Below are 27990 nucleotides of genomic sequence, written 5' to 3' on the forward strand. Positions count from 1 at the left end.
GAACAGGGATCCTTCCTCAAAGAAGTAACACCTATAAGACTAAAATAGGCTGCCTCAAACAGTAATACCCTCTACTTATGTGGTCTTGCATAGAAAAAAGCCCAAATGATAAATGAAATGTTAAGATAAATAAATTAATAGCTACATGACTTTACCTTTCCCTTCATAACAACACAGTCCTCTTGCCTGTTGTTTGCATGAGTGGGTTCTCCACGAAGCCACTTGGTGTAGGTGACAGGTGTCCCATCGCTCCATTCAAATACATCTGAACCTTGAGGTCATTCAACCCAATCCACAGCTCATCAGTTGGCTCTAAGACATACAATTAACAAGGTTGATAACAGTTCTTTTATATTGATAACAGTTCTTTTATATGATGCAAACTTTTACCTTCTTGGAACAGGAAATAATTTATTCTTAGGAAGTTTAAAAGGCAGTGACAGGAAATTAAGACTCCCTATTTCATAAAGATGGCAGACTGTTCCTCATGCCTACCCCCCCCAGTCATCAGGAAAGGCCTCTCGCTCTAGCAGCAATACGAGTGTTTAACTTTGTATTAAAGAGCAAAAATAATCTTTTTGTGGAATTATATTGCAACACAACTAGGTTTATTTTTTTTTCTAGCTCAAAACTCTTGGAACAGGATATGAATAAACATCTAAATAAAATGCTACGTTCCCTTTCCTCCTACCTTTAGTACAGTGAAGAAAGAAGTGCCCTCTTTTCTAATGCTTAGAAACGAAGTATTGTCTTTTAAAGCTGACAACCAGAGCCCTTGCAAGTTTTCCCATTGCATGTGTTCCTATATTTTGTTTTATTTCAGAGCAAAATGAAATTCATATAGTTGTTGCACTTTTTTCAGTTTACAGTTAATGGAGTTTACTGCTGGGTTTTGGCTGGAAGGAAAGTTCAGGGCTGATCAAGGATATTACTTGACTGTAGCTGTTTCTTAGAGGTTTATATGCCTGTGCTTAAAATCCTTCACTCTAACACATTACTACTATAATGTTCATGCCTAGTTTTGTTCTGAATAAACTATTTGAATAAGAAGGATTAAAACTTTGGGCATTTATAATCAGTCTGAACTCCACCATCACCAAAAGGTTCCTCTCTAGGAGTAATTGTTAAGAGTTTGTTCAGTGCAATTGGAATTTTGTTAATTATTATTTACTTATTTATTTATAGTCTGTTATCCAGCTTACGCTAAAGGCAGCAGGTGTTTCCTTTTGTCCACAACACTATGACTCGGATCACACTGACCAACTACATGCACAGTTGTTTTCTTGGACAGCAGTCTTTCCAGACAGAGTACGAATCACTTGGTTGTTAGAACTTACACATTAGGAGCACTTTTCACAAATGATAAGGAGACTACTTTTTAACAGTTTTTTCCACTGCTTATGACCTTGCATTTCTACAAATCATCTACGCCTTCAGAAGTTTTTCCCATTCAGTTTATTATAGTTCTTGCCTTCTTCAGTAAGTCTTCCTCTAACATCCTCTATCCAGACTGACCACAGTCAACCTGACAATGAAATCATAGAATGGTTAGGGTTGGAAGGGACCTTAAAGATCATCTAGTTCCAACCTCCCTGCCATGGGCAGGGAAATCCTCCACTACACCAGGTTGCCCAAAGCCTCATCCAACCTGGCCTTGAACACTTCCAAGGATGGGGCATCCACAACTTCTCTGGGCAACCTGCTCCAGTGCCTCACCACCCTCTGAGTGAAGAATTTCTTCCTTATATCTAATCTAAATCTGCCCTCTTTCAGTTTAAATCCATTGCCCCTTGTCCTATCACTACACACCCTTGTAAAAAGTCAATCTCCAGCTTTCCTGTAGGCCCCCTTTAGGTACTGAAAAGCTGCAATAAGATCACCCTGGAGCCTTCTCTTCTCCAGGCTGAACAGCCCCAACTCTCTCAGCCTGTCTTCATAGCAGAGGTGCTCCAGCCTCTTTGTGGCCCTCCTCTGGACTCACTCCAGTAGCTCCATGTCCTTCTTGGAGTTGGGGACTCCAGAGCTGAACACAGTATTCTAGGTGGAGTCTCACAAGAGCAGAGTAGAGGGGCAGAATCACTTCCCTCAACCTGCTGGCCACGCTCCTTTTGATACAGCCCAGGATACAGTTGGCTTTCTGGGCTGCCAGTGCACATTGACGGCTCGTGTTGAGCTTCTCATCCACCAGCACTCCCAAGTCCTTCTCCTCAGAGCTGCTCTCGATCCATTCTCTGCCCAGCCTGTACTTGTGCTTGGGATTACCCCGAGCCATGTGCAGGACCTTGCACTTAGCCTTGTTGAACTTCATGAGGTTCTCACAGGCCCACCTCTCCAGCCTGTCAAGGTCCCTCTGGATGACATCCCTTCCCTCCAGCGTGTCCACAACACCACACAACTTGGTGTCATCTGCAAACTTGCTGAGGGTGCACTCAATGCCACTGTCCATGTCTCCAACAAAGATGTTAAATAGCACTGGTCCCAATACTGACCCCTGAGGAACACCACTCCTCACAGGCCTCCACATGGACATTGAACCGTTGACCATAACTCTTTGAGTGCGACCATCCAACCAATTCCTTATCCACCGAGTGGTCCATCCATCAAAACCACGTCTTTCCAGTTTAGAGACAAGGATGTCATGTGGGACAGTATCAAATGCTTTGGATAAGTCCAGGTAGATAATTTCAGTTGCTCTTCCCCTTTCCATCAATGCTGTAACCTCATCATAGAAGGCCACCCAATTAGTCAGGCAGGATTTGCCCTTAGTGAAGCCATGTTGGCTGTCACCAATCACCTCCTTATTTTCTATGTGCCTTAGCAGAGTCGCCAGGAGGATCTGCTCCATGATCTTGCCAGGCACAGAGGTGAGACTGACTGGCCTGTAGTTCCATGGGTCTTCTTTTTTCCCCTTTTTAAAGATGGGGGCTATGTTTCCCCTTTTCCAGTCATTGGGAACTTCACCAGATTGCCACGACTTCTCAAATATGATGGATAGTGGCTTAGCAACTTCATCTGCCAGTTCTCTCAGGACCCGCGGATGCACCTCATCTGGTCCCATGGACTTGTCCACCTTCAGGTTCTTTAGATGGTCTCGGACCTCATCTTCTCCTACAGTAGGTGGTTCTTCATTCTCACAGTCCCTGCCTTTGCCTTCTGTGACTTGGGCTGTGCAGCTGGAGCTCTAACCAGTGAAGACTGAGGCAAAGAAGTCATTGAGAACCTCAGCCTTCTCCATATCCCGGGTAGCCAGGTCTCCCATTTCCTTCCAGAGAGGGCCCATGTTTCCCTAGATCTCTTTTTATCACTGACATATCTATAGAAGTTTTTCTTGTTGCCCTTGATGTCCCTGGCCAGATTTAACTCTATCAGGGCTTTAGCTTTCCTAACCTGATCTCTGATTGCTCAGACAATCACTCTGTATTCTTCCCAGGCTACCCATCCTTGCTTCCACCCCCTATAGGCCTTCTTTTTGTGTCCAAGTTGGTCCAGGAGCTCTTTGTTCATCCATGCAGGCCTCCTGGTGTTCCTACCTGACTTTCTCTTTGTTGGGATGCACCACTCCTGAGCTTGGAGGAGGTGATCCTTGAATATTAACCAGCTTTCTTGTGCCCCTCTTCCCTCCAGGGCCTCATCCCATTGTACTCTAGCGAGGAGATCCCTGAAGAGGCCAAAGTCTGCTCTCCTGAAATCCAGGGTAGTGAGCCTGCTATGCACCCTCCTTGCTTCTCTAAGTATCTTGAATTCTACCATTTCATGATCGCTGCAACCAAGGCTGCCCTTGAGCGTCATGTTCCCCACCAGCCCTTCATTGTTGGTGAGAACAAGGTCCAGCAAAACACCTCTCCTCGTTGGTTCCTCTACCACTTGGAGAAGGAAGTTATCATCCATGCATTCCAGGAACCTCCTGGATTGCCTATGCCCTGCTGTGTTGTCCTTCCAACAGATGATGGGGTGGTTGAAGTCCCCCATGAGGACCAGGGCTCATGAACGTGAGGCAGCTCCTATCTGTTTGTAGAGGGCCTCATCCACCCAGTCCTCCTGGTCAGGTGGTCTGAATTTCACTCGTCGAAATTCAAAATGGGATTGTGAGCCCATCCAAAAAGACATCAGCTGTAGGTGTGGGGCTCTCCATGGAACTGAACTGTGTCTTTTCTGTTACTGCTATCACTAGCAATAGGAAGTGCCAGTAAAACAGTTAAAAGTCATCGCCCCCGAGGTGATTCTTTCTGATTAACACATTTCAGATGAAGATTTTCCTAGATAGCCCCACAAATTAGAACTCTCCTAAGTAATGTCACTAATGTGACATTACTCTCATCTGCTAGTTACAGGAACACTGAGGCTTCCCATTTTGACCAATCAAGCTGCTGCAAAAATCACCCTCACAGCCTGTCACTTTAATGGAGTCAACTCTCTCTCCTTTCTCTTCCCCTTCCTTGTCTCTCCCATCTTGATTATACCTAAGTATAATCAGCCCTCATAGCTCAGTCATACTGTCCTTACCATCTTTCCACCAATAAGAAGAGCTCAGATTCACAGGACATCAGTCTCCATTTTCAAATAGGAACCTTTATCTCTTCTTCCAGACTACTTTTCACGTTCATCACTCAACATCAAAATTCAGTACTATCCTTTAAACTCTCCTCTGCTACCAAAATTGAAATCTGTTTCAATTCCACTGCCCATCATGCTCATTAATGTCTCATTCCCTCCTTAGCTATCACTATCCATGCTCTCAAATTTCTTTTATTTTTTTTTTTTAGTTATCTGTTAAAATCTTTCTGCCTGTGTTTATTGAGCACCTAGCACAGCAGAAGCCTCATCCATTGCCAGAGCTCCTTCTGTGGTGGGCTCATACCACGGTAATACAAATAATCAACAGCATTTTTTTAACAAAATGATTACATCAAAGTCATCTAAAGAAGTCATGCAAATCAGAAATGGTCAAGAGCCATTTCTGTCTCTGTGGAGTGTCTTTCTACACAAAATTTTCTCCTCTGAAGAAGAAAAGCTGCCATAGAGTTTTGCAATCATCTCTAAAGATGGGTGACTAAATACCAAGATTTTTTTTTCCCCCACTCACTTGTAAATAAGGTGTTTCCCACTCTTTCAGGCATGCACTGGGCCATGTTTGTGCTATACCACATGCTGGACTTCTGTGTAAACTTCCAGAAGGCACTTCTTTATTCTTCTTCATGTTCCTCTCTAAACTTCTCCTTTGTGGGTGATGCCAACAAAAGCTTGGCTAGTATGACAATACTCATCTCATTGTACCGTTTCTTCCTTTGTTTATCATGGGACTGTAAATTGTTTGGCACAAAGATAAACTTCTGATCTTTCTGTGCAGCACTTAAGGCAGCAGAGTTGTGATGCAGACAAGATTTCTAGACACTGCAATACATGGTGTTCTCATTTCAGTGGTGAACGAGGGTAATCTGATACTGTCAAACTGCCTTAAAAGGCTTCTTTAGCAGTTCCAGTTTACTTCTCTGAAAAGAATGCTTTCAAAATAGCCTGTTGCTGTGAGCATGCCATACGTGAGAAGCCTGGTTTCCTTCAGGACTATTTGCCTTTCAGAAACATTCAGTTTTACAAAAACAGTGCAGTGCAGTCAGTCCAGGAAAGCTCTTTGGAGAAGGCATTAAACTAAGCTCTTTGGAGAAGGCATTAAACTATGAAATAATCTATTTCCAAGGAGTAAGGTGAAAAATACATCTAATTTCCTTTAGAGCCCAACTTCTTTCAGATGTCCTAATGTCTCATCAAGAAGTCTCACCTTTCCTGACAGTCTCCTTTGAAAGAGCAAAAGTTTCTTCTTGTTCATGAAAGAATAACAAATCACTCTTTGAGGAAAGTGAGGACAAGCACAAGTTGCCATGGAGTTGGCTAGGATACAAAACTAAAGCATATCAGTTATTTTATGATTGCCACTCCAATATTGCTGTTACGCTGCCGCCCAAGGCAGCTTACTGCACTTTCAGTGAAGGATAAACTAGCTCACATTTAGCTGCCACTAAAAGCACACATAGTATCTTCTGCAAAGAAGAATACATAAGCGTGAATACTCTCCTGCCATCAATAAGCAGTAATTGATCCTACATGCAAAATTTGGTCCATGTAAAGCAACAGCAACCACAAAATTGCCTCAGCATCAGCATGGTTGCACCTGCCCTAATGAACACACAGCATCTGTAGCCTAACTTGCCTTGCAACAACCCAAGTGTATGCTGAGAAACATAGCACCTAAGTACCATACTTAATTTAGGGCACATCTGAATCTCCATACTGAGACAAATAGCTTCCTCTTTCTCTTTCAGACGAAACACAAGCAGTATGATTTGAAAAATAAGGACACGGCAGTTCTGATAACAGGATCCAGATCTTACCTAACTGTCTTTGACCAACAGACTTTGTTTCCTCTCATCTGTCTTTGCAGGCCAATAGTAAAAATCTTTCCAGTTTCTGAAAAGATTGAAAATCATTTTAATCTGTAAAAGGGAGGTCTAAGCAGACCCTAATAAAATAGGAGTCTGAGGTTGATGCAATTCACAACATTGACCGCAGCTTTCTGTGGCAGTACAGTTGGTTTGTTTTTTGTGCTCTTGTTGTGATTTTTTTTCTTCCAAAGCTTTTTAAAATTTAAATTTTAACTCATTCTGCATCTTGTGATCTGGACAATATTTTTTTTTAAGCAGTCTCCTCCTTTTATTAATAGGTACAACATATCAAAACTCCTTATTTCCTTAGTATAAATATACATGTTACTGTAAAAAATTACTCACGGTACCCAAGCTGAGAAATAACAAAGCTGTACTCTTCAACATTATGGATGCTTGCCAGATCTCCATCCTCTTTTCTGCAAGATGTTACAGCATCTTTCCATATTTTGGGGTCCCTGTGAATTATGTAACAGTGACCAGCATATGATGTCCATTGATCAGGACATCTAATTGGCACATTAGTCTCTGAAAAGAAAAATGACCATGAAGAGTTTCAGAATTCTGTTCTTAACTAAAGAGTGAAAATCATATAAGGAAAGATTTAACAAACAATTTAATTGTATATTTTCTTCACGAAGAACAGCAGAGCGGAAAAATATGTGCAGGGGTAATAATCTGCATGTATGATTAGAAGCTGAAACTTCCAGATTTTTTTTTCCAGAACACTACAGTTGCAAACAAGTGCTTGCAACTTGTGAAAAGATAAAATCAAAAATTACCATAAACCACAGTTTTGACTTATATGCATATATATGTATTAAAAGGTAAGGTCTGCAGAGCTGTGCGTTATCATTTTTCTACACTCACGTCAGCATTTCTCTTCCTCCTCCATGCTGTATAACTATATGTTAAGAATCTGGACTTACAAAACATAAGATTCATTTTTTTCTCCAAACCTTAGGCATTTTATGTATTAGCCCCATTTGCTAGACTAAGAAAGAAAAAAATAACTGGTTCTACAGGATCACAAGAGAACTCACATAAGAATACTGCTTTTAGGAATCCTTTCTAAAAGCTCCATTGAGAAAATGATACATCATCAGTAAATGATTTATGCTTAAAACTTGCTTTTAAAAGTTCAACAGACCAGCAGCAGACTACTGCCAACAACCACATTGCTGTTCAGCAAACAATTCAGCCTCGGGAGGAGCGCCACCTGAACATATAATAAAAAGAATATTGCTGTTGTACAAACATTATAATTCTTGCAGCACTTTATTTATAATAGCAGATGGGTTTAGCAAACACCAATATAGCAAGTAGAACAAGGATAGAAAATTTGCAGAAATTCTGTTGGCAAAAAAATCTTGCGTATGCCAGGGAAGGAGAAGGAATGTCTTTGTGTATGACAGCGGGGTATATTCCATGGAAATATTTAAATAGGCTTCCAAAGTCATGACCAGTCAGGATCAGGTTGCAAACACATATCCTGTTTCAACTGGAATATGATGATTATTAGTAGATACTTGGTGTCACAATACAGATTTCTAGTACAGCTACAAACATAGTCTGTTATTTGCAGACCTGCCTCAAAAAATTGCTAGCATGTTCTCACAAAGTTTAAGTAAAACTGAACTTTATCATCCTGTGGCAGGTGCGCTCAACTCCTTGAGCAGGCTGGCAGTGGTTCGGTGAGGCTCTGGAAGAGGTAAAGGTCTGAGCCATAGCCAGGCCATGAACTCCTCTCGTTTCACTCTGTTCTCTGAAAACCCACAAAGGAGCAGAATGACACACTGAGCATCAGTGCAGATGGGCTTGTAACACTAATCATGCGATTAACACATGATTAGCAGGTGGCTTTTCCAAGAGTCGTTCATCAAGGAACAAAGCAAGCTGTGGGTAGAGGACTCTCATGCATACCTTTTCCATCACATGTAATTAGACAATGAGTCAACCACTTTATCCTAAAAATACAACAGCCTAAGCCTAATCCTTCTTTGAGCTCTCTCTGGTAGGTGGTGTGGCTGCATGGCAGTGATTTCCTCTTGAGCTGGGACAACTCTCAAGGTTGCTTCTCAAGGCAGAGAGACCTTTAACCAACGGTAAATCTTTTGTTAACAACTGACATCACACATAACCTTAGTAGTATGGTAACTGATTTTGCCTCGGTAGCTTTGATTGCATGCTGCTGAATTGATGCTAATGAAACATTATAAACCTCGCGTATATAAACCTTTAGACATAAACCGTTGACAAAGTCTGGATCCAGCCATACCTAGACTCCTCTCTGAGAAGGAGTTTAGAAAGCAAGGGGGTCCAATCTGAACCTCGTGACTCAATGGGAGGGTCTTCCTTACCCTTTATGTTTCTGGTCTCTCTGTGAATTGGTCTAACTCTAGTCTAACTCAATTTTCCTTTCTGTGCTTCTTCCATGCAGTAATTAATACAGTGAACCTTGCCATAGAACTCTTTTAAGTCGCACTTTTACAACATCATATTAAAGGCACTTCTGCTAATACCTTTGATGGTAAATCTTTAAGTGACCTAAATCACCCATTCATGACAATTTGGCATAGCTGGCAGGATCCTGAATGTGGATTCATGACACATCCCAGGACAAGGGGCTCAGCACTTGGTCAGACCCCTGTCAATCCTGAGAGGAAGAACTGGAACAGAGAGTAGGGGAACCCGGGAAGAACAAACTGAATGTACGTGGTCATGTTGGGAGAAACGAGAGAGGACAGAGGTAGTAAATGCTATATGTTATAGAGGTTAGTCAGATGCTTCAGACAGCTGCTTAATTTTTCCTATGTCTGGTCTCAGCTCTAAACATACACATTTTATAGTGTTTTGCTGTAATAGTCAGAAAATTGCCTTGAAAAAAAATCTAGGCTTATATATACCTCCAACACACTTCATGCACCCTTCTGCAAACTGTAAACACTGAATAGAACAGACATCAGCAGTTCAGACATGGCTACAGAGACCACAAAGGTATTTATTCCTCAGTGAGTCTGTGAGAGTCTCTTTTTCAGACCAGAGGAGACTTTGAGACTGTTACTGTAAACACTAAAGCAGCTATGACAGAGTGGGAGGCTTTTTTGCTTGTAAATCCAGTAAAACTAGAGAATTTGTTGCAGGCCAAAAAAAAAAAAAGAAAAGCAGTTGACAGTCTAGTTTCTTTGGTGCAAATCTTATCAAATGACATAGCTGAGGACTTCACAGAAAGTCTTCAGTTCTTCATTTCCAGTACTCGGCAAAAAATAAACTCCGTGCTTCCCTATTCTCCTTTTGAAGAAAATACATGACAACACAAAGTCATACAATCTATTTTCCATCCTAATGGAAACAAGCACTTGTCCCTGAACTTCATTTGACTTAAGCAAAAGAAGCAATGCAAGTTACAACAAAGAAGATGTAACAAAGGAAATCACATTAATGTGTAAAAAAACGTTATCCCAAATGTCAAGCTGATTAATTTACTGTGGAATAGATCCAGAGACAAAAATGAAGTTTGTAGGCACAAAATGGTTATTCCTCAAATAGAGAACAAATGCTTCTGTATAAGTATAAGCTGGGCTTCCTGAAGTCTGAAGACCTCACAGCGATTGACTTGGGTGTCTAAAAGGGTGAAAGCACTCGCTGAAGTGTGTCTCATGATTCAAGCATTCAAATTTCTCACTCTCACACTCGTCCCCCATGGTCTGATAAAAGAGAGCTCACACAGCAGTTACAACAGTGACACTAAGAGCATTTGTTTCCTCTTATCGAATGTTTTATGATATATTTGAAAACAAATTTTTGAATTGGGATGAACTCTGTTTTGGCAGTCACTTGATGGTAGACAGACAGCCTTTCATTAGAAAAATAAGTTTTAAAAATAGCAAATTTTGCAGGTGAAATGAACAGGGTCCTATTAATTGACTTTGTTGTCTTACAGGGTAAATGCTTTGAAGCCCTAAGATTCTACGTCACATATTTATACAACGATGTGGTCAACTGCTGGAAAAAACACTTCTGCTACAAAAAACCCTGCACAGCTGTTGGCTTTGTGAAAATCTTAATCTTCAACAAAAATAAATATTCTGTAAAGATTTTTCTCTACTTTGTTTTGGACACAAATATGATTATATTCTGTCGTAACGTGTTCTTCTGTCCCAAGTCGTCACATAGCGCCTTGTCAGACTCAATTGTAACTTCTAGGGTTAAAATTTGAAAGGATTGCCTGTGTGTTTGATGGTAGGTGCACAACTAAGTGCATGTATGAATTTATGATTAATTTATTTCTTGACTCAGGAGCCCTAGACAGGAAAACATCATCTGCCACGAGTTTTCCTTTACATCATTAGAAGCTGAGGGCACTTAACACCTTGCATGATCGCATACTTATCCCTTTTATGACTTCCTCCCACGGGACATTTTGGAAAATATTTTATGAAGTGAATCACTGCCAATCTCTGGTTAATCTGTCACTGTGTTTAATCAGCAATTTTTGTACAATTGAAAACTTTCGTCTCATTTCTGTTCTTCCTCCAAATTACTGGTAAACTGGAGGGGAGAAGAATCAAAACCCCAATGCATAAGAAAGAAATGGCCATTAGACACCACTACACTGAAATTAAATCTAAATAAGATAGCAGCCAGTACTGAATCGATAGGATATTTCGAGGCTTCAGTTTTTAAGAACTGACATATGAAACCTGAAAAGCTGAGCAGTAGCCAATGGAACAATCTAAAACAATCTATATAAATTAAACTATCTGCTTATCAGCTGTATATAAATACTAATAAATCTTTACATATTAATTTAGGAAAAAATTAAAATATACACTAAAGTCTTTCTCAGCTAAGGCAAAAAATATGCTTGATTTCAATACTGAAGTATTAATTTAAGTATTAAATATCTATTTCAATATATAATTAATTGAGACACTAGCTCGTTCTCGTGTTTGTTTTTTTTTCTCTTAGTAATAAAGCAAAACAAATAAGCAGAAGTCTCTGCCCTAAATGTTTTTGACTAGACTGGTTATATATTGGCAAAAGCAGAAAAAACATTAAAACCCATGGTTTTTAAGCAAAATGTCAACCACTGAGTTTCCAAAAGATCCACTTTGCTAATATTGCATGTTAAAAATGAACTGAAAATCCAGTAATGGTTTAACTTTCTGCTTCTAAAACCTATAGAATATAATGTCAGTGGATTTAGGAGATGCCTGTATGTCCCAGAAAGAGAAAGAAACTAGGAAAGAACAGAAAGAAGGAGTAATGAAATAAAGGAATGAGTTACAAGGTCAATTATATTACACCGAGAATAAAGAAACAGATCTAAAAAAAGCTATGAGAACTTATCCTTGTGTTGTCTTTCCTATGTAATTAGGCAAATGCCAGAATTACACTTCTTCTGAAAAAGTGTCTCTCTATATATAATTTAAATAATTTCAAAAATAAGTTAAATAGGTTTTATATATATATAAAGAAATAATCTCTATATCGATATACAAATGTATATCTATTTATAAAATAGATAGATATATAAAAAAATATTTAACTTTCTCAAAAGAATTTTTAAAAATTCCTCTAGGCTATTACCAATTTGTACTGTCAAACTTACCCTACTTCCTAAGTAGCAAAAATGACAGTAAGAAAAAATAGGTTAGTTTCACTGAGAACATGGGGCTTTAGATAACCAAAACATTTTTTTAAACATTATATTATTTCTCTTTTTATTTTATGAACAAAATCTGACAGTTCTGCTTGTTTTTGGAAAAGAGAACTCCAACATTTCCACAATTTAGAACTCAAAGCTACTGAAGAAAGATTACTGCACAGGAAGTAGGGAGGCCAAACGAAAAGGAAGTACACACTGTCTATTTCTATACGGAATGTTGGTCAAGCCACAGTCTGCAGAGACCTTTGCTTTGTTTCACCATGCGCAATAACAAGTTCTAATGAATTACAGATAAAAAACACTGGTCATTAACAATTTGTTGAGGGTTTGTTATCAAACATACCTGTAGGAATAATGAAAGATTCTAAAGTAGCGTTTCCTCGTTTACAAATATAGCCAAGCTTCTGATCACATTCCCGATTCTCCCACTTAGCACCTTTGCCAGGATTTAATGCTGCACAGATTTTTCCAGGTTCTGGAGAAGGATGTCCTTTAAAAAAAACAAACAAAAAAAAACCACAACAAAGTATAAGCACATCATGGTTACCTTCCCAATCACTCTTACATTCTAATCTATTCCATGCTTTAATTACAAGACACATTAACATATAGAAATTTACGATTCTCAACAGTCCTTTAGACCAAAGAGGGCAGTTCATTCCCTTACAAAATATTTTTTCACAGCAACCACAAGTTGAGATATTTATCCAGGTCTCAATTTAACTCCATCTTCACAGGTTCAAAGTCTTGATAGAAGGTATTTCAGTGCATGTATTATTTTGTTTGGGTTTTTCCATTGCTAAACAAAGAATGTATGAACTCCGAAGGACAATCTTTAGTTGAATACACTGTTCAGTAAGCTAGTTAAATTCTGTGCTTAGTATAACAGTAATGACAGAAAAATAATAAGTCATTCTTTTGCTAATGTGAACTTTTTGACCACTTGTCTAAACAGTATGACAATAGCAGGATATTTGGATATTTTCAGTTGAAGATTAGTGTTAGCACTAACAGAAACATCTAGAAGAAAAGTAGAACCTGCAGAACAGAACACATTTCCGCAATAAACTGGACGAACTTTTCAAGATCTGGTCTAATCTGATCTGATCCAACTCAACACAGATTTTCTTTCATTTCTGAATACATGCCACTATACTACATAACAAGCAAGCGTCAGTACTGCTCAGCAATAAACACAGCAAAACAATAGTTTTTAGTGTGCAAGAGTGTTCACTGAAAATTTTCTTATATCATTATGATTTCATTAGATTACAATTAGTCTTCTATTTGCAGTCATGTTATATCTTCTTCCCATAGGAAAAGGAGTTAATGCTTACTTCAAAAATACAACTTTAAATTGTTTTAATGTACAAAAAAAAGTTCAGCGGTTGGCAGTTAGCTCTCTCAAATGCCTAACCAGCATAGTTTTAGTCTAAATGTTGATAACTTCATTCCCATGTTTTTCTGTTATTATTTAGGGCTAGTGAGATGGAAGAATATGAAGGTTCCACAAATCCTTTTAAAACACACTAGTGGAAGAACAGTCAGCTCTTGAACATCCAGGATAACTGAGATGAGATAGAGGTGGGCTGACCAAAGTAAAGTAATGAAGGAGATAGCAAAAAAAAAAATAAAATGGGTTACAAGGACTTAAGAGCATTATCTTTGAATGAAATCAAGGAACATGAGGAATCAATGACAAGTGGAGCCCATTTTAGTTACACTAAAACTCATCTAATTCTTTACAGGACAACTGAGACTTGTCTGCAGTTTTGACAACCATGAACAGCTCCCCTTGCTGTTTTGACTCCACATCACAGTCAGTTTTCCTCCAGTCTTCGTTACATCCAGGTCACCATCAGCACACTTGGACAACAGACCTATAAATACCCTCACAGCAGCTTGCAATTCAGCCCCTCTGTTTGCCTTGTGTCCCCACTCCATTGGAGAGCTATTTATAAAGTAGTTCAATTCACTCTTCAAAGCTTACCTACTCAAGATGTTTGTCCACCTAAAACCTGCTTTTGGTCTTATCTACACAAGGAAGCCACTGTGTGATACGATGGAGTGTGCGTTTATAGTTACTGCAGATTAAATACATGTGACATGCTCAATGAAAACAAAGAAGAATAATTTACACTGCATAACTCCAGACATCTACTTTAAATTAGTTTCCAAAGGCTTCCCGAATAGCCAGTGCAAAGGAACAAGGGTCCTGCAAAAAGCCACCTTCACACAGGCACTCTGAATAATAAACTGGAATAACACCTCTTCTTCACCATGTGTACAGATGGCACGGGAGACTAGCTTTTTAATAATGGCACTGGAGTTCAACGTTGCCAATGCAGTGGTGAAGTAGCTGGGTTCGCTTCAAAGCAGACTAGGCTAACATGTTCAGTTCTCTATGGGTTACTACCATGGGTAGGTTAATTCCAAACAAAAAAGAGTGTCTAATCTTTAAGCAAATAACCAAAACAAACTGGAAAGGAATTTAAAAAATAAACAAGCAACCAAACTTACACTGACCAATCTAATCTCACAAATGCAGACACCTATAGCATCAGATTTATTTATTCTATATTCATCTAGAAATAAAGTAAACTAAGAAGATATAGAAATGAAATGTAAACAGATGACTTAAAACTTTCCTCTGGATTTTAAGGCTACTATTTCCATCCTGAATAATAAATTAAGCCCAGTGTGTATCCTTAGCATAACGTCCATTACTCACAGTGTTTATAGCCACAGTCACAATCTTTCAATATCAAAAAAAGCTCAATAATTGCAGGAGAATAGAGTACTAGAAAAGAAATGCGTTTCACGGTGACCAAATTTTTGCCTTTTAAACTGAGTAGCAACATATTTCACCTTACCTGGAACCCAATTTAAGTACCGAAAAGGAGCACCACCAACCCATTGCCATCCACTGTTGAAGTTCAAACTGTTAAGACCAAACCAGAGAGCAGAACTCAGACTGCCAGTCAAACCTGGGTAACAGAGACAGAGACACATACTGGAAGTGCACAGAAAGAGCAAAGACTTGTTTAACATTAGAGAGCTGAATCCTAGCTAAACCATCTGTTTCTCCTTTTCCCAGTACAAGTTCTAACAACTTGTAACCTTTTAGTTAAGGTGACTGTGCTAAACCTGCACAACATGTCATTTTACATGAGTCACTTCGGTTTTAGAGTTTTCACAATTTTAGGTGTGGAGAATTGTATTAGAATAGAAAATGAAATTACACTTCTGCATGCTCTTTGTAAACTGATGATCACAACTATAAAACAAATATTTTTTTCCCAGAATTATAAAATATTAAATTGATAAAGTTGCAGAAAAGGTAACCAGACCAAAAATCAGTTTTCTAAAATGAAATGTGAATAGTTTCCTATTGTGCATTTTCTCTTCCAATAAAATTAACAAATTAACAAATGTGAGTTTCACATTTACAAAATACTGTAAAGTAAAAAAACTGTTTGCATTTTATCAAACTACGTTAAAATGCAATCATTCCAAACATCATCTTTTTAACAGCACATCCCATACATTTTTCAGACTGATCTGATTTAACTTCTTTAGGCAAAGATTACTCAGGCTTCTAAAACCAGTTCTGAAAAGCACCTAGAAATATCATGGTTAACTACGGCCCTGATTAATAATGACTGTTAATAATGCTAGAGAATTCATCAGTTGTCTATCTCTGCCCTTCGTATAAGACTCGGAAGCCCAGTTCAATGACGGTTGATTTTTCTGAATTAAAATATATTTATTTAGTACTGCTTCTACCGATGGCATCATACCAGTATGTAATTCTGCTCTATATATTTTAGTTGTCTTTGACACCATGATTACGGGTAGGACTTGAAGCATGGCAAGGTTAAAAGGAAGGGTAGTTAAGCACTGGAAAGGACTGAAATGTCATAACAGAGCCTGATTTGGCACCAACACATTGATGTGTTCCAGTACTACTTCTACACAAACAAGCTGTGGTTAAGATAATCAAGAACTGAGCATGACAGGAAATCCTGGTTCTGCCAGGAGAGCTGTAGAATGAAAAACTGGTTTTCACATATATTTGGCAGCAATATCTACTAGTTTGCCATTAAAACACACCTACTAATAACTCACTTCTATATGTCAGTGCCAGATTGTTCCCCTGAGCATTAATTTCAACAATAATTTCATCACAGAGTAAAATAAAAAAAGACTCAGGTTTTGACAAAATCCTTAAATTAAAAACAGAAGTTTAGACAGAACGGACTGTTCATAACATAAAAATACATTTATCATTCCTCCAAATTGGAGAAACATGGATTTGATGGATGGATTAGTATATGGATAAGGAATTGACTGGATGGCTGCATCCAAAAAGTTACAGCTCGATGTCTAAATAGAAACCAGTAACAAGTGGTGTCCCTCTGGGGTCTGTATTGGGACTGATACCATTAAATGTCTTCATCAAGGACATAAGACAGTGGGATCAAGTGCACCCTCAGCAAGTTTGCAGACAACACCAAGCTGAGTGGTGCAGTTGATATGCTGGAGGGAAGGGATGCTATCCAGAGAGTCCTTGACAGGCTTGAGGAATGAGCCCGTGTGAACCTCATGAAGTTCAACAAGACCAAGTGTAAGGTCCTGCACCTGGGTCAGGGCAATTCTCAATATCAGTACGGACTGGGAGATGAATGGATTGAGAGCAGTCCTGCGGAGAAGGTCTTGGGGATGAAAAATTGGGTATAAGCCAGCAACGTGCGCTCGCAGCCCAGGAAGCCAATCATATCCTGGGCTGCATAAAAAGAAGTGTCGCCAGCAGGTCGAGGGAGGTGATTCTTCCCCTCCAGTCCTTATGTGAAACCCCACCTGCAGTACTGCATCCAGTTCTCAAGTCCCCAGTACAAGAAAGACCTGTTGGAGCAGGTCCAGAGGAGGGCCACAAGAATCATCGGATGGCTGAAACACCTCTCCTGTGAAGAATGGCTGAGGGAGTTGGGGTTGTTCAGGCTAGAGAAAAGAAGGCTCCAGGGAGATCTTATCACAGCCTTTCATTATATAAAGGGAGCTTGTAAGGAAGATGGAGAGAGACTTTTTACCAGGGCCTGGAGTGTCTGGACAAGGGGCAATGGTTTTAAAATGAAGGAGAGTAGATTGAAATTGGACATAAGTGAGACACTGGAACAGGTTGCTCAGAGAGGTTGTGGACCACCATCATTAGAAGTCTTTAAGGTCAGGTTAGATAGGGCTTTAAGTAACCTGATCTAGTGCAAGATGTCCCTGCCCATATCAGGGAGGTTGAACTGGATGTTTAAATGACCCTTCCAATCCAAACCATTCTCTGATTCTCTGAACTTACATAGTGCAACATGTAGCATATGATGTAACATATTCAAAATATTTTCTAATCTACTTCACAGACATTAGTAGACTACTCGTGCTACTCGTGTGTACTCAGGCTAAGAAGGTAATAAAGAGGAGACTGTCTCATTGTAGAACGTAAATGTTTTCAAGCACAAATTCAGGACTGAATTTTCTCAAAGCAGAAGTTTGGAAATTACTTCAAAAAACATTGAAGGAGACTGAAAATAAAACAAGTTATTTGTAAGTCCTTTTGCTTATTAGTTCTTTTTCTTTCTATTCATATTTTAGCACATGCTGATGATATGACAGCTTTGAAGAGAAAAGCCAAACATGCTGACTCGTACACACAACAAGTAGAGCACAAAAAGGATGTAATCTTCGTATCTGTATCCTTGGTTTACAAACTATTTTGCCTTTTCCTGCATTCTAACATTCCTTCTTTATTGTTTGCCCTACTTAATTGCTGTGTTTTTTATGTTACTGTAAGTTTCTGGCAATATTAAATCAGGGTAAAATAATCACTATCTGTTTGATTTTTCCAGCTGAATCATTCAAGATAACAATTTAAATCTATTAATTACCAGAATTGAACAAATATCTCTTTTCAGGATGTAACATGCTATATAAGTGTCACTGTTAACAATAACGCACTTTTTTTAAAGAAAATGATGGATAACATTACCCTACCTGTCAGGTATGTTTGTTCATGCAACTCTGTGATGCTTAATAACTCTGCCTTCTGTTGTTGACAACTTTTTCTTGCCTGGTGCCACTTCAGAGCTGCCTCAGTGTTTATCTGGTACTGGACATTTGTTAAAGGATCAGTATTCCACAACAAATCAACACTATTAACTGTAGGGAGAAAAAAAAAATGCTGTAATTGATCATGAAGACGGAGACAGAAAAAATATAGAATAAATCACTTAGCAAAACTATGCAAACCTAACCACTGCAACAGAGAACTGATGTGAAAGGAGTCCTGAGGGTCTCTGATGTTTCAGTAAATCCAGGGCAGAGCTAAATCGTGACAGGTGTTTTGGACAGTACACAAATAATGAAACAAAGTCAGAGGTTATACCTCTGGTATAATAAAGCTGCTGTTTAAGATAGAAGTTGAGTGGCTAAAGTCATGCTAACAGAGTTGATTTGTCACTGTGGAGAAAAAGACTAAAAACTTCCAGACTTATGCTAGCTAAGACACACATCAAGCTGACTGCTTTTCTGAGAGAAAAAAAAAAAAACAAACACTTTTTTTACAAATTTTGTGTACTGCAAGATTTTGTGTAAGTACAAAACTTACATTATCAGCATCCATCTCACCCTTTCCTGCAATTCCTGGTTTGTCTTACGCATGTATCTCTCATACCACCATGCTTTCTCCTCTGTCACATGACCTCACTGTGATCTCCTTGAATATCTAAACTTGGCACTTTTAGGCAATGCTAAATCAGTGAAAAAGTCATCCAGCAGGGCCCAACACTAGGAGTGGCCCCAGAAGGTACCACGCTCCTTATACCATTGCAGCCTTTCCTGGCTTGTCTGAATTGACTCCCCACAACAAGCAATAGACAACAGTGTGATCTTGCGCTGCCGAAAATGGAACCACAAGAGGCCCCAACACTAAGCTAAATATCACTCCATAAAGAGATGAAAAATGCATGACAAAAGCAGAATACAGCAGAGGTCATCGTATGTCTGTTGACAATGGGAAAAAGACTGAAATTCCTGCAACCTGTGTCAGAGTTTCTCAAGTTGCAAGCTGTGAAAAATTTGAGAAGGAGGTGTTTTCCAAATTCACAGAGCTCAGAAAACAGTACAATAAACAAGACTCAAGGTAAAGGATGATACATATTAAGTGTCAGCAGGTCAGTAACCAGTTCCACTTTTTCCTATATTAAATCTGATAGTCTATAGATAACATGAAGTGCTTCTTTTCAAATTAGCCTTAGAAAAAAAAAAAAAAAAATCGAACATAACCTGCTGTAATATCAACATTTGACTAAAAATGGGAACTTCCATCCCACTATCATTATCCACAAATCATCTTCTGTCCAAAATATTTTATGACAATCAGAAGGTAAAGTTTCTTCACCAAACTATGTTGTACAAGATCATAAATTCCTGTGCACAAGCACAAGCCAGGGATAAAATGGAGATTGCAAAAATATTAAAATCTATAATTCAGTAAAGAAAACTGGCTCTAGCTTGATAGAAAGGGTTTTATAAATCTTGTACAATTATTACCGAGGAAGAGGTAAATAGAGACTCAGGCATTCATCCAACCTTCCACCTCGCTCCCCCAGTCTCATAATTTATAGTTGACTTGCATATGGTGCTCTTCTATAGAACTTTGGTCTTTCATAAAAATGAAGTCCATGGAAACTTGGAAAAATTATTTTTAAGATATTTGAGTTCTAGGAGGTCTAATACCTTCACAGAGCAGGATTCTGGAAAACCTATGTGCTATTGTTTAAAGCTTAGTATCCCCAGAGAAATCAGAAGATGAATCACTTTTCTGGAATGATATATTTTAGCATCTAAACTAAATTAATGTTAAACCACACCTGTCCTTAGTACATAACTGGAAAAAGAATTAAAAAGCTGAACTTTATCCCTACACAGATGAATTCAGCATGCATTTTTTGCATACACTGAAGTTAGTGAGAACTAGCTATTTCCGCTATGGTTACTACCAAAGTCCCCAAAGTACAACACGTTAAGTCAGAACTTTGAAAGTTCTCAGTCTTCAAAGCAAAGTAGACCAAAAGTGCATTGAATTTCAGGTATAGCTCTTGACAGACAAGTTCAAACTTACAGAAAAGGAGTAAAATCCTGACCAATGCAGATGTTTATGACATTTATAATTAAAGAAATGCCAACATGATTGTCAAGGCAAAATACAGTATTCCTCCTGAATTAGGAAATGGAAGAATCAGGAGATTGGTAACAGTCTTGAGAGATTTCCATTTCAAAATTGCAAGCTGAAATCTGGCCTTTGACTAGCAGTAACAATAAAAATGTTCTTGTTTGTTTAGTTATCCACCCAAAACAAGGTGGAGTCTCAGTCCAATATCCTTGGAAACTGAATGAATAGAATCACTGCAAACAAAAACTGTCAGACAGTCTATAAAATAACTGCTATCACTTCCTTTCTGAGCGTACAGTAGGGAAGAAACCTTACAATAAAGACACTACAGTTGATGTTAATTTATAATATAAAGATTTAATGCTGTCAATAGTAAGAAAGTCTAAAGTGTACTAAACTTCCTTCACACACCTATCTCCACTTAGATATCTTTTCTTAAAATGCTCCTATCTTTCTTTTTCCTAGATAAAATTGTGCGGTCCAAAGTCAGGTTGTAAGTTCCAGATAAATCAAAAGAAATAACACAAATTACCCCATGCAACTTAGTTGATCAATTCACCAGGCATTTTGAACCAGGCCTAAAACCACAATGAAAAACCCTTTAAAACATCTTGAAACACCAGCGTGGGGAAAAAGCCTGTCATAAAAAATAAATTCAGTATTTGTGAATGAATACAAGAATATAGATTTGCCCAATAATTAATAACATACCAGGCTAAGACTATTTAAATATCTCTTCATTCTCTGCACTTTTTGTTTCCTTCCTAGTCAGCTGCAAGTTTTATGCATCACTTGTAAGGCTTTCTAAATTCTTCACAAAAGTTCTAGCTCTTTCATCTATCATGAAAGGGGCCTCAATGGACTTTTGCCTACTTGAATATAGCTATAGGCACACCTCATGACTTACTCTCCTAATGGTCTTCCCGTGTGCCATCTGTTCTTTTCCCCAACATCTTTTTTCACACTGCAGTGCAACACACAGCTGAAAAAGACACAGTGTAATCTGTAAAAAAACAGTATTTCCTAGGCTGCTAAAAATTGCCTGATTTAGCAACACTGCTCAGTGTCTTCCTGTGGCATTTAAGTTTTTAAGGTCACTGTATTAGCATCTCTTTTTAAAGCAACAAATATAGGGTGGTACTCACAATTATGTTACCTCCACTGGTTAAATTTCTACACCGCTATTGGCTACAATAACTGTTACAAGTAGTCTTATGCCCTCTTCATTTTGGAAAGCATTTGAGCTGGTTTTGCTCACAAAGAAAAAAAGCAACTGGTTCAATCATTATAATTTCCCAGTGTGTCCATGCCCCAGTATGAAGAGCTGTAATAGTTTGCATCACATATGTCCATATCAGCACCTTTGCTCCCCCAAAAGAAACAACAAACAATTTAATCTTATTAAATAAACTTTAACATACAGAAACTTACACATTCTATGTTTAAAGGTGCTGCTGAAGTTTATGAGCTTAGATGGCTGACTAAAACTTCTGACACCCCAGCCTGTCTCTCATTAAAATACATGACCCAAACTTGAATATTTTATAGCCAGTACTGAAAAATCAGGAAGGAAACATGCAGGCAATCAGCATAAAGCAGCTTTTTCCAAAAACAATCACAGCAATCTGAATGGATTTCCTTGAATTATGCCAAAGAATCAAACAAAACTTTAATGATGCCTTCTATTTGCTTTACTCAAAGAATGCTAGACAGGTAACATTCTTAAGGTGATCTTGTATGTACTGTAGTAACGGGATTTATATTCCAAACATATTTTTAATATCTTGAAAATAATACTGGCACAGAAAGAAAAAAAAAAAAACAAACCAAGAAAAATAAATAACATGCAAATTTTTTATTTGTCTGAAGTAATGAGTGCAACATTCATGGAAATCATACAAGGACGCTGATACTTCATCATGAAACCAGTTAAGATCAACCCACACTGCTTTCTTGACACCAAAGGAAAGACATAGTTTTTTCCTTAGCTCTGACTGAGGTCAGCTGGAGATTTACAGCAAAATATAGTAATAAAGAAGAAAGGAGGGAGAAGTTCTGCCTCTCTCAGCATGACAGAAGCAGCAGCACCTTGCAGGTTAAAGAAGTTCAGAGAAATTTTATTTAAATTAAAAATAATTCAAATTTGTACAGGCATATTACTCCAATTTACTTAAAGTAATATCAACCTTTCTAAATAAAGTTCTGTATATTCATAACACTACAGTTGAAACTCTAGTTATACTCAAACCAGGGAATGTAGAATATAAATATTACTCATTGATTTTAAATACAGAACTGCAATGTAGCCCACAGACTTGAGAAATACTGGGATTTAGTAAAAAGTTCATGTAAGCTCCTTCACATTTAAAAGGCAACTCATTCTACAAAGTAGTCTTCATTTTCAGCTAAACTATATTCTAGCTTCCAATTCTGCTGCACAAACTTTTACACGGCCTTTCGCATATACTAATGTAACATCGTTACATCTAATTATCTTTCTATTTAAGTAAATGGTGTAATTACAGATTCCAGTATACAAATAATTACAGATTCTAGCATACAATTAACACACTCTCACCTGGATGTAGTTGTTCAATTTTTTTTATGTTAAACCCTATATTTGCATATTTAACTAGTTCCTAAAAGGATAGCAGGCTGCATGGAGACATAAAAGTGCACTATTTCAAACTGCATTTTGTACAGTAAAGCACATGACAAGGACACCAGTATTTCCAGGCAACTGAATAACAGCACAGCAGAATCTTGAACACAGAAAACTTACATTTCAATGGGCAAAATCCATATAACTTGTCAACATCGAAGTCTGAAGTGGTTCCACACCAGAACCAGCCATCTGATCTGCCAGCATCTGTGCAGTCAGCATACCATTTACCACCAAACTTAAAAGGGAATACGCAAGGTGCTCCATTGCCATTTCCTTTCAATGTGTAGGTATCTGAGGAGAAACAGCAATTTAAAAATGTATAAGCAGTAATAAACATGGGCTATATATCAGTTCAGATTTATGACCAATTACAGCATATAAGATCAAGCAGAGCTTGATAGCTTAGTATACAAACTGTACTAGAAATGGAACATTGATAATTTTACTCTCTAGGTCTAAGGTGATACCCATGTCCACTATGAGACAAATTTTTATTGCTTAAGTAGACCACTGACCAGAACTGACTGAGCCAAAACAAGTACATTTCCATGCTAAATTTTACATTCATAACAATCAAAAGTATAAAATCCACACAGTTAAACAATTTTCTTTTAGCACACAAACAACTGCTGATTCTTGGGTCAGTAACCCACTGAATTGGTGACCATTTTAAACAGGGAAGAGCATGTACATATAAACTTGAAAGGCATATACCACAGAGTGACTCCAATATACTGTGCTCACAAAAAATTTCCATTCACATCTAAAGATAATTCATGTTTCATCAGAAACCTGACTCAATTAAACTTATCAAAGTAACAAAATCAGCTTTCTGTGTGTGCGTAAGTAATGCACGTGCGTTGATGGGGTGACATACAGAGGAACACTGCTTGAGAGGTTCTGCTAGAGAGGTGACATACCAAGGTCACTGTCTCACAGAGCTGCTAAAAAACAAAGGAGGAAGGAATGGCAGGCCATCACTCCATCTCCCCCCTGCCTCCTTTCACGTAATTTGCTTTGCTGGGATTCTTTTATTCTAGCTCTAGATCAAGGACTAGTACTGTAATCAGCCTTTGTGTAAACCCTAGAAAATGCATCCTTACCTTCCTCTGTGCCCGTTTCTGTTTACTAAAGGATACTAAATGGGAAGTTGAATGTATTCCCAGATACTTATCATAAATATATATATATAGGTATGTATGTATCATACATAACTTTTTCAAATTTAACTATTTATCTTATTTCTTCGTTTAACACTTCAGCACCAACTCAGACTCACTTCAAAGACTTAGGAAGGGATCTTCAGTACGCTGGTACTGAAGATATCGGGAATTAATTAAATCCTTTCAGTATAATTCATATTTGCTCCCCAAGAAAAAAATACGTATATAATCAACAGATTATACACCCACACTACCTCTTTCTGTACACATGTAAACAGTAAAAGCTACCATTAAGCATTGTGTAATAGTTATATACATGTTCTGAATAACCATAGACATTTTTTCCCCTCTCTAAATGAATCACTACCATGCATGGTTAATTATCTATCAGAACACTGAGAACTTTGACAAAAAAGTAAAATGAACCCCTCAAAAAACATAATACACACTCTCTAATATTGCTGATTTTGCCAGAATTCACATTCATTGAAATGAAGGAAATTCTCCAACACTTCTAAATATTTTTATTAGATACACATAGAAATGAGTTTGAAATACAGAAATTAATTTACAGAACTTTACCTTCATAGCCTCGAGTACACAGATCGTCTGTGGTTCCGTAGACTTTCCACCTACTCCACAAACCAGATCCCTTGTACAGCATAATATTCCTTTCCTGTCTGTTTCCATAGTTGAAAAACAAATCTTCCCCTTGGATTGCAAAGAGAGTCTCATTTCTGCATTCCCATCGCTGAAGTTCACTAGCCTTGTCACAAGGATACAGAGTGATCGGAACCCAGTCTTTCTTCGAAGGCACTCCCAAGCACAATTTGAACGCTATGTTCATAAGCTGGTGATCTGAGACCCACCTGAATTTCTGTGATTCATTTTCTTGAACGCAAGGAGCAGTAGTCACTGAATTTGAACTTAGAGCCAGTACACAGCGCTTGTGATCTTCATTATATATTAAGAAGATGCTAGTATCTGTAAGACGATAAACAAAACATTGGAATCATTTGGTTTGAAGCAATCTTACCTACGGTCTAAATGAAATATGAATCTGGACAATTGGGGTTAAAATTTCATCATCTGTTCAGCAAAAGAAGGTGCAGTCTCCTGTGACCTACCCCTCTTAAAGTGACGGTAGAAAGCAACATGTTCAGGTGTGAGAACATTCCAACTATTTTGCATCAGTGAAAGCATCTACACTCAAAAGTGCAAGGCAGCAGAGATGCAGATCTGGTGTCTCCTGTAGCTTTAAAGCATGGGTTAAACTGAAGAGAAAAAACACACTCATGATATTATTCCAAGCTGCACCCATGGGAGTTACAGAAACACGGGAGCACCCACACTGTGCACCACAAATCCTGACACTGAACCACTCCAACAGCACTGACTCCTTGATCCTGGCTCCCAGGTGCGAGGAGATGACAACAGCCATTAAGCTCTTCAGGCTCCGTTCCTCACAGTGGGAAGTTCTGTTCCCACAAGGTCTGCTAAAATCCTTAAAGTCTTAACTGAGGAGAAGGATTTATTTTTTTTAAGCTTTATACACAAGCTACTTACAGGGCTTGAACAGTATATTCATTTTTCACTCATCTGCAGTAATCAGTGATTCCTTCCCTCCTTTCTTACATTTCTCCATTATGAATGAAATCCTGACAACAGTGGGATTAGCCATCATCAAGTATGCCTTTTAATGACATAAAATCTGTGAGGCTTTTCATTGCTCCCTAAGTTTTTCCTCCCTCTTAGTAAATAGTGCTTCACAGCATGCATTTTCATACAGTCAAGGTTCATTTCAAAATTGTAACGGCTAGAATGGTTTTTAGCATCTTTTACACTGGGATGTACTATGGAGTACAATGTTTCTGAGCTAGTCGCCCAAAGTGAGAATTTCTCCTCTCTGATCCCCTTGAGATACATTTTAGCACAGTAACTTCATAATTCTCTCTGATATTGGATCACAAAACATAACAGGATGCATAAGGTCTTAAAATTGTATTTTAACTGCGCTACAAGTTAGGAAAGAGAAATACTAATTGGGAGTATTGTGACTTGGGAGATTGAAGCTAATTAAAACATTATTTATTTCAGTATATGATTACCAAATTAAACAAATTCTATAATGGATAAGTATTTAAGGGCAAAACAGGTTAACCACAGAAAATTTTCCCTTCTCTGCTGAGGCTCCAATGTGGAAATGATCATAGTTTTCTGCAGAACAACCTGGGAACAAATAATCCCTCTCTCAGAGAAAACGCTGACCTAGACTTATCTCATCCATGGTTCAGTTTCCTTGTCCTGTCATTTGGCTTCCAGCTCACTGGGAAGTAATGTAAAACTGATGAGCACTGGAAAAAGAAATGGTTGTCTTTTGCCAATCTGTTTTAACTCACAGACAATACAAGGAAACACATAATTATCACTACTGGTGATAACTTTTTTATTCTGCCTTTCTACTAGTGTTTTGCACAATGCTATAGTAAACTGATATATGCAATGTTTGCAATTCTCCTTTTCCTGAAATCTTATTTAAAGTTTCTGGATAAAAGAGATGTCAGATGTTTTCACATGTGTGGAAAACACTGCCCGATCTTTCAAACTGCTAAAATTGTATTTGTGGCCTAAAATAACATTCCTTATTTTATGCAACTTACAGTGTCAAAGAGAGGATATTGTGTGCACGAGAAAGGTACCACAAAAGGGTGCAGAGTTTTTGCTTCAGAAACAAGGTTAGAAAGCTGAACAAAGAGGTCTGGTCATGGGGGGGTGGGAGGAAGACAAATCTTTGGTCCTCTGCTTTTCTGACTGCACCTTTACAAAGTGTTAGCAGTGTATAAACACAACACAGCTGCTTATAGAAGGGCCCCATTGCATGCAGGGCTCTCACGGAATAATATATAGGTAAGCAGCTAAAGGGCCAACACGGCCAAGCAGGCATTGAAAATAAGTTGGCATCAAAACAGGAGGACAGAACAGCAGGTAGCAGGATGCATGAGAAACTGTGGCTGAGACCGTAGTTGCAGGATTTCCTTCCCCTCAGAGTTGTTCCTGTCTCATCCATGACCATACAGCAGACTTTCAGTAAGGTCCTGTGTTGCTCTAGGCTACAGCTTTATTTCTGTGTTTGTTCTGCCTGCTTGGACACCAAAGAGGATTCCCACACCACACTTTCAATTTGAGTTATTAAACACTCTAAAGGAATATGAAACAAGCCAGGTATTTGCACACTTTCTATGCCCTGCCAACTCTTCTCCATAAACACTTGATACCGCTCTTGTCAACATGATGAGCCGTATCTGTAGAATTGGCTGAGCAGAACTACTCATATAACCATTAACTGTGTTTCACTCTTCTGTAGCAACATTTGTTACAGAGCTCCCATAACAGGGTGCCATTCTTCACTATAGATGCGCTGTAAGTGGTACACTTAAAGGTCACCACAGCACGATCTTTGAGTACCCCAGTCTTGGTACTCTGAATTATTCTAATTTCTAACACAGTATTCCGTATTTTGAAACTTACTTCTGGAAAGAGGTTCTTTAAAATGCACAGGAACATGCCAGGCACAGGAATCAACCTACCATGATAACTCATCCAGTATCTTTTCCCTCAAATGTCCCAAGTAGATCCTAATAAAATTTTTCTCACAGGCTTTCATTTTTCATCACCCACCACACTGTGACTATTTGCCTGTCTCTGGCCCCAGCTTGTATCTGAAGAATTGTGCCAAGTAGTGTAAAATCTCGTTGGCCAAGTATCTTTTCCACAGTAGAGATTTCCAGTATGCAAAAATAGATTCACTGCAGCATTTGCAAACTATCGCAGGT

The 27990-nt window shown here is 38.4% G+C and overlaps 1 protein-coding gene across 1 annotated transcript in view; it reads right to left on the reverse strand.

The window, feature by feature from the left end:
• LOC104373254 (macrophage mannose receptor 1-like) overlaps window positions 1-27990 on the reverse strand; it is a 64960-nt gene that overhangs the window by 35726 nt on the left and 1244 nt on the right. Inside the window, 8 exon segments of the mRNA XM_086614888.1 lie at window positions 156-259; window positions 262-312; window positions 6783-6965; window positions 12452-12598; window positions 14982-15095; window positions 18151-18315; window positions 23112-23285; window positions 24740-25141. Coding sequence (XP_086471014.1) covers window positions 156-259; window positions 262-312; window positions 6783-6965; window positions 12452-12598; window positions 14982-15095; window positions 18151-18315; window positions 23112-23285; window positions 24740-25141 — 1340 coding nt within the window.

The sequence above is a fragment of the Tauraco erythrolophus genome, chromosome 7 (genome assembly GCF_009769465.1).
Source record: "Tauraco erythrolophus isolate bTauEry1 chromosome 7, bTauEry1.pri, whole genome shotgun sequence".
NCBI lineage: Eukaryota > Metazoa > Chordata > Aves > Musophagiformes > Musophagidae > Tauraco > Tauraco erythrolophus.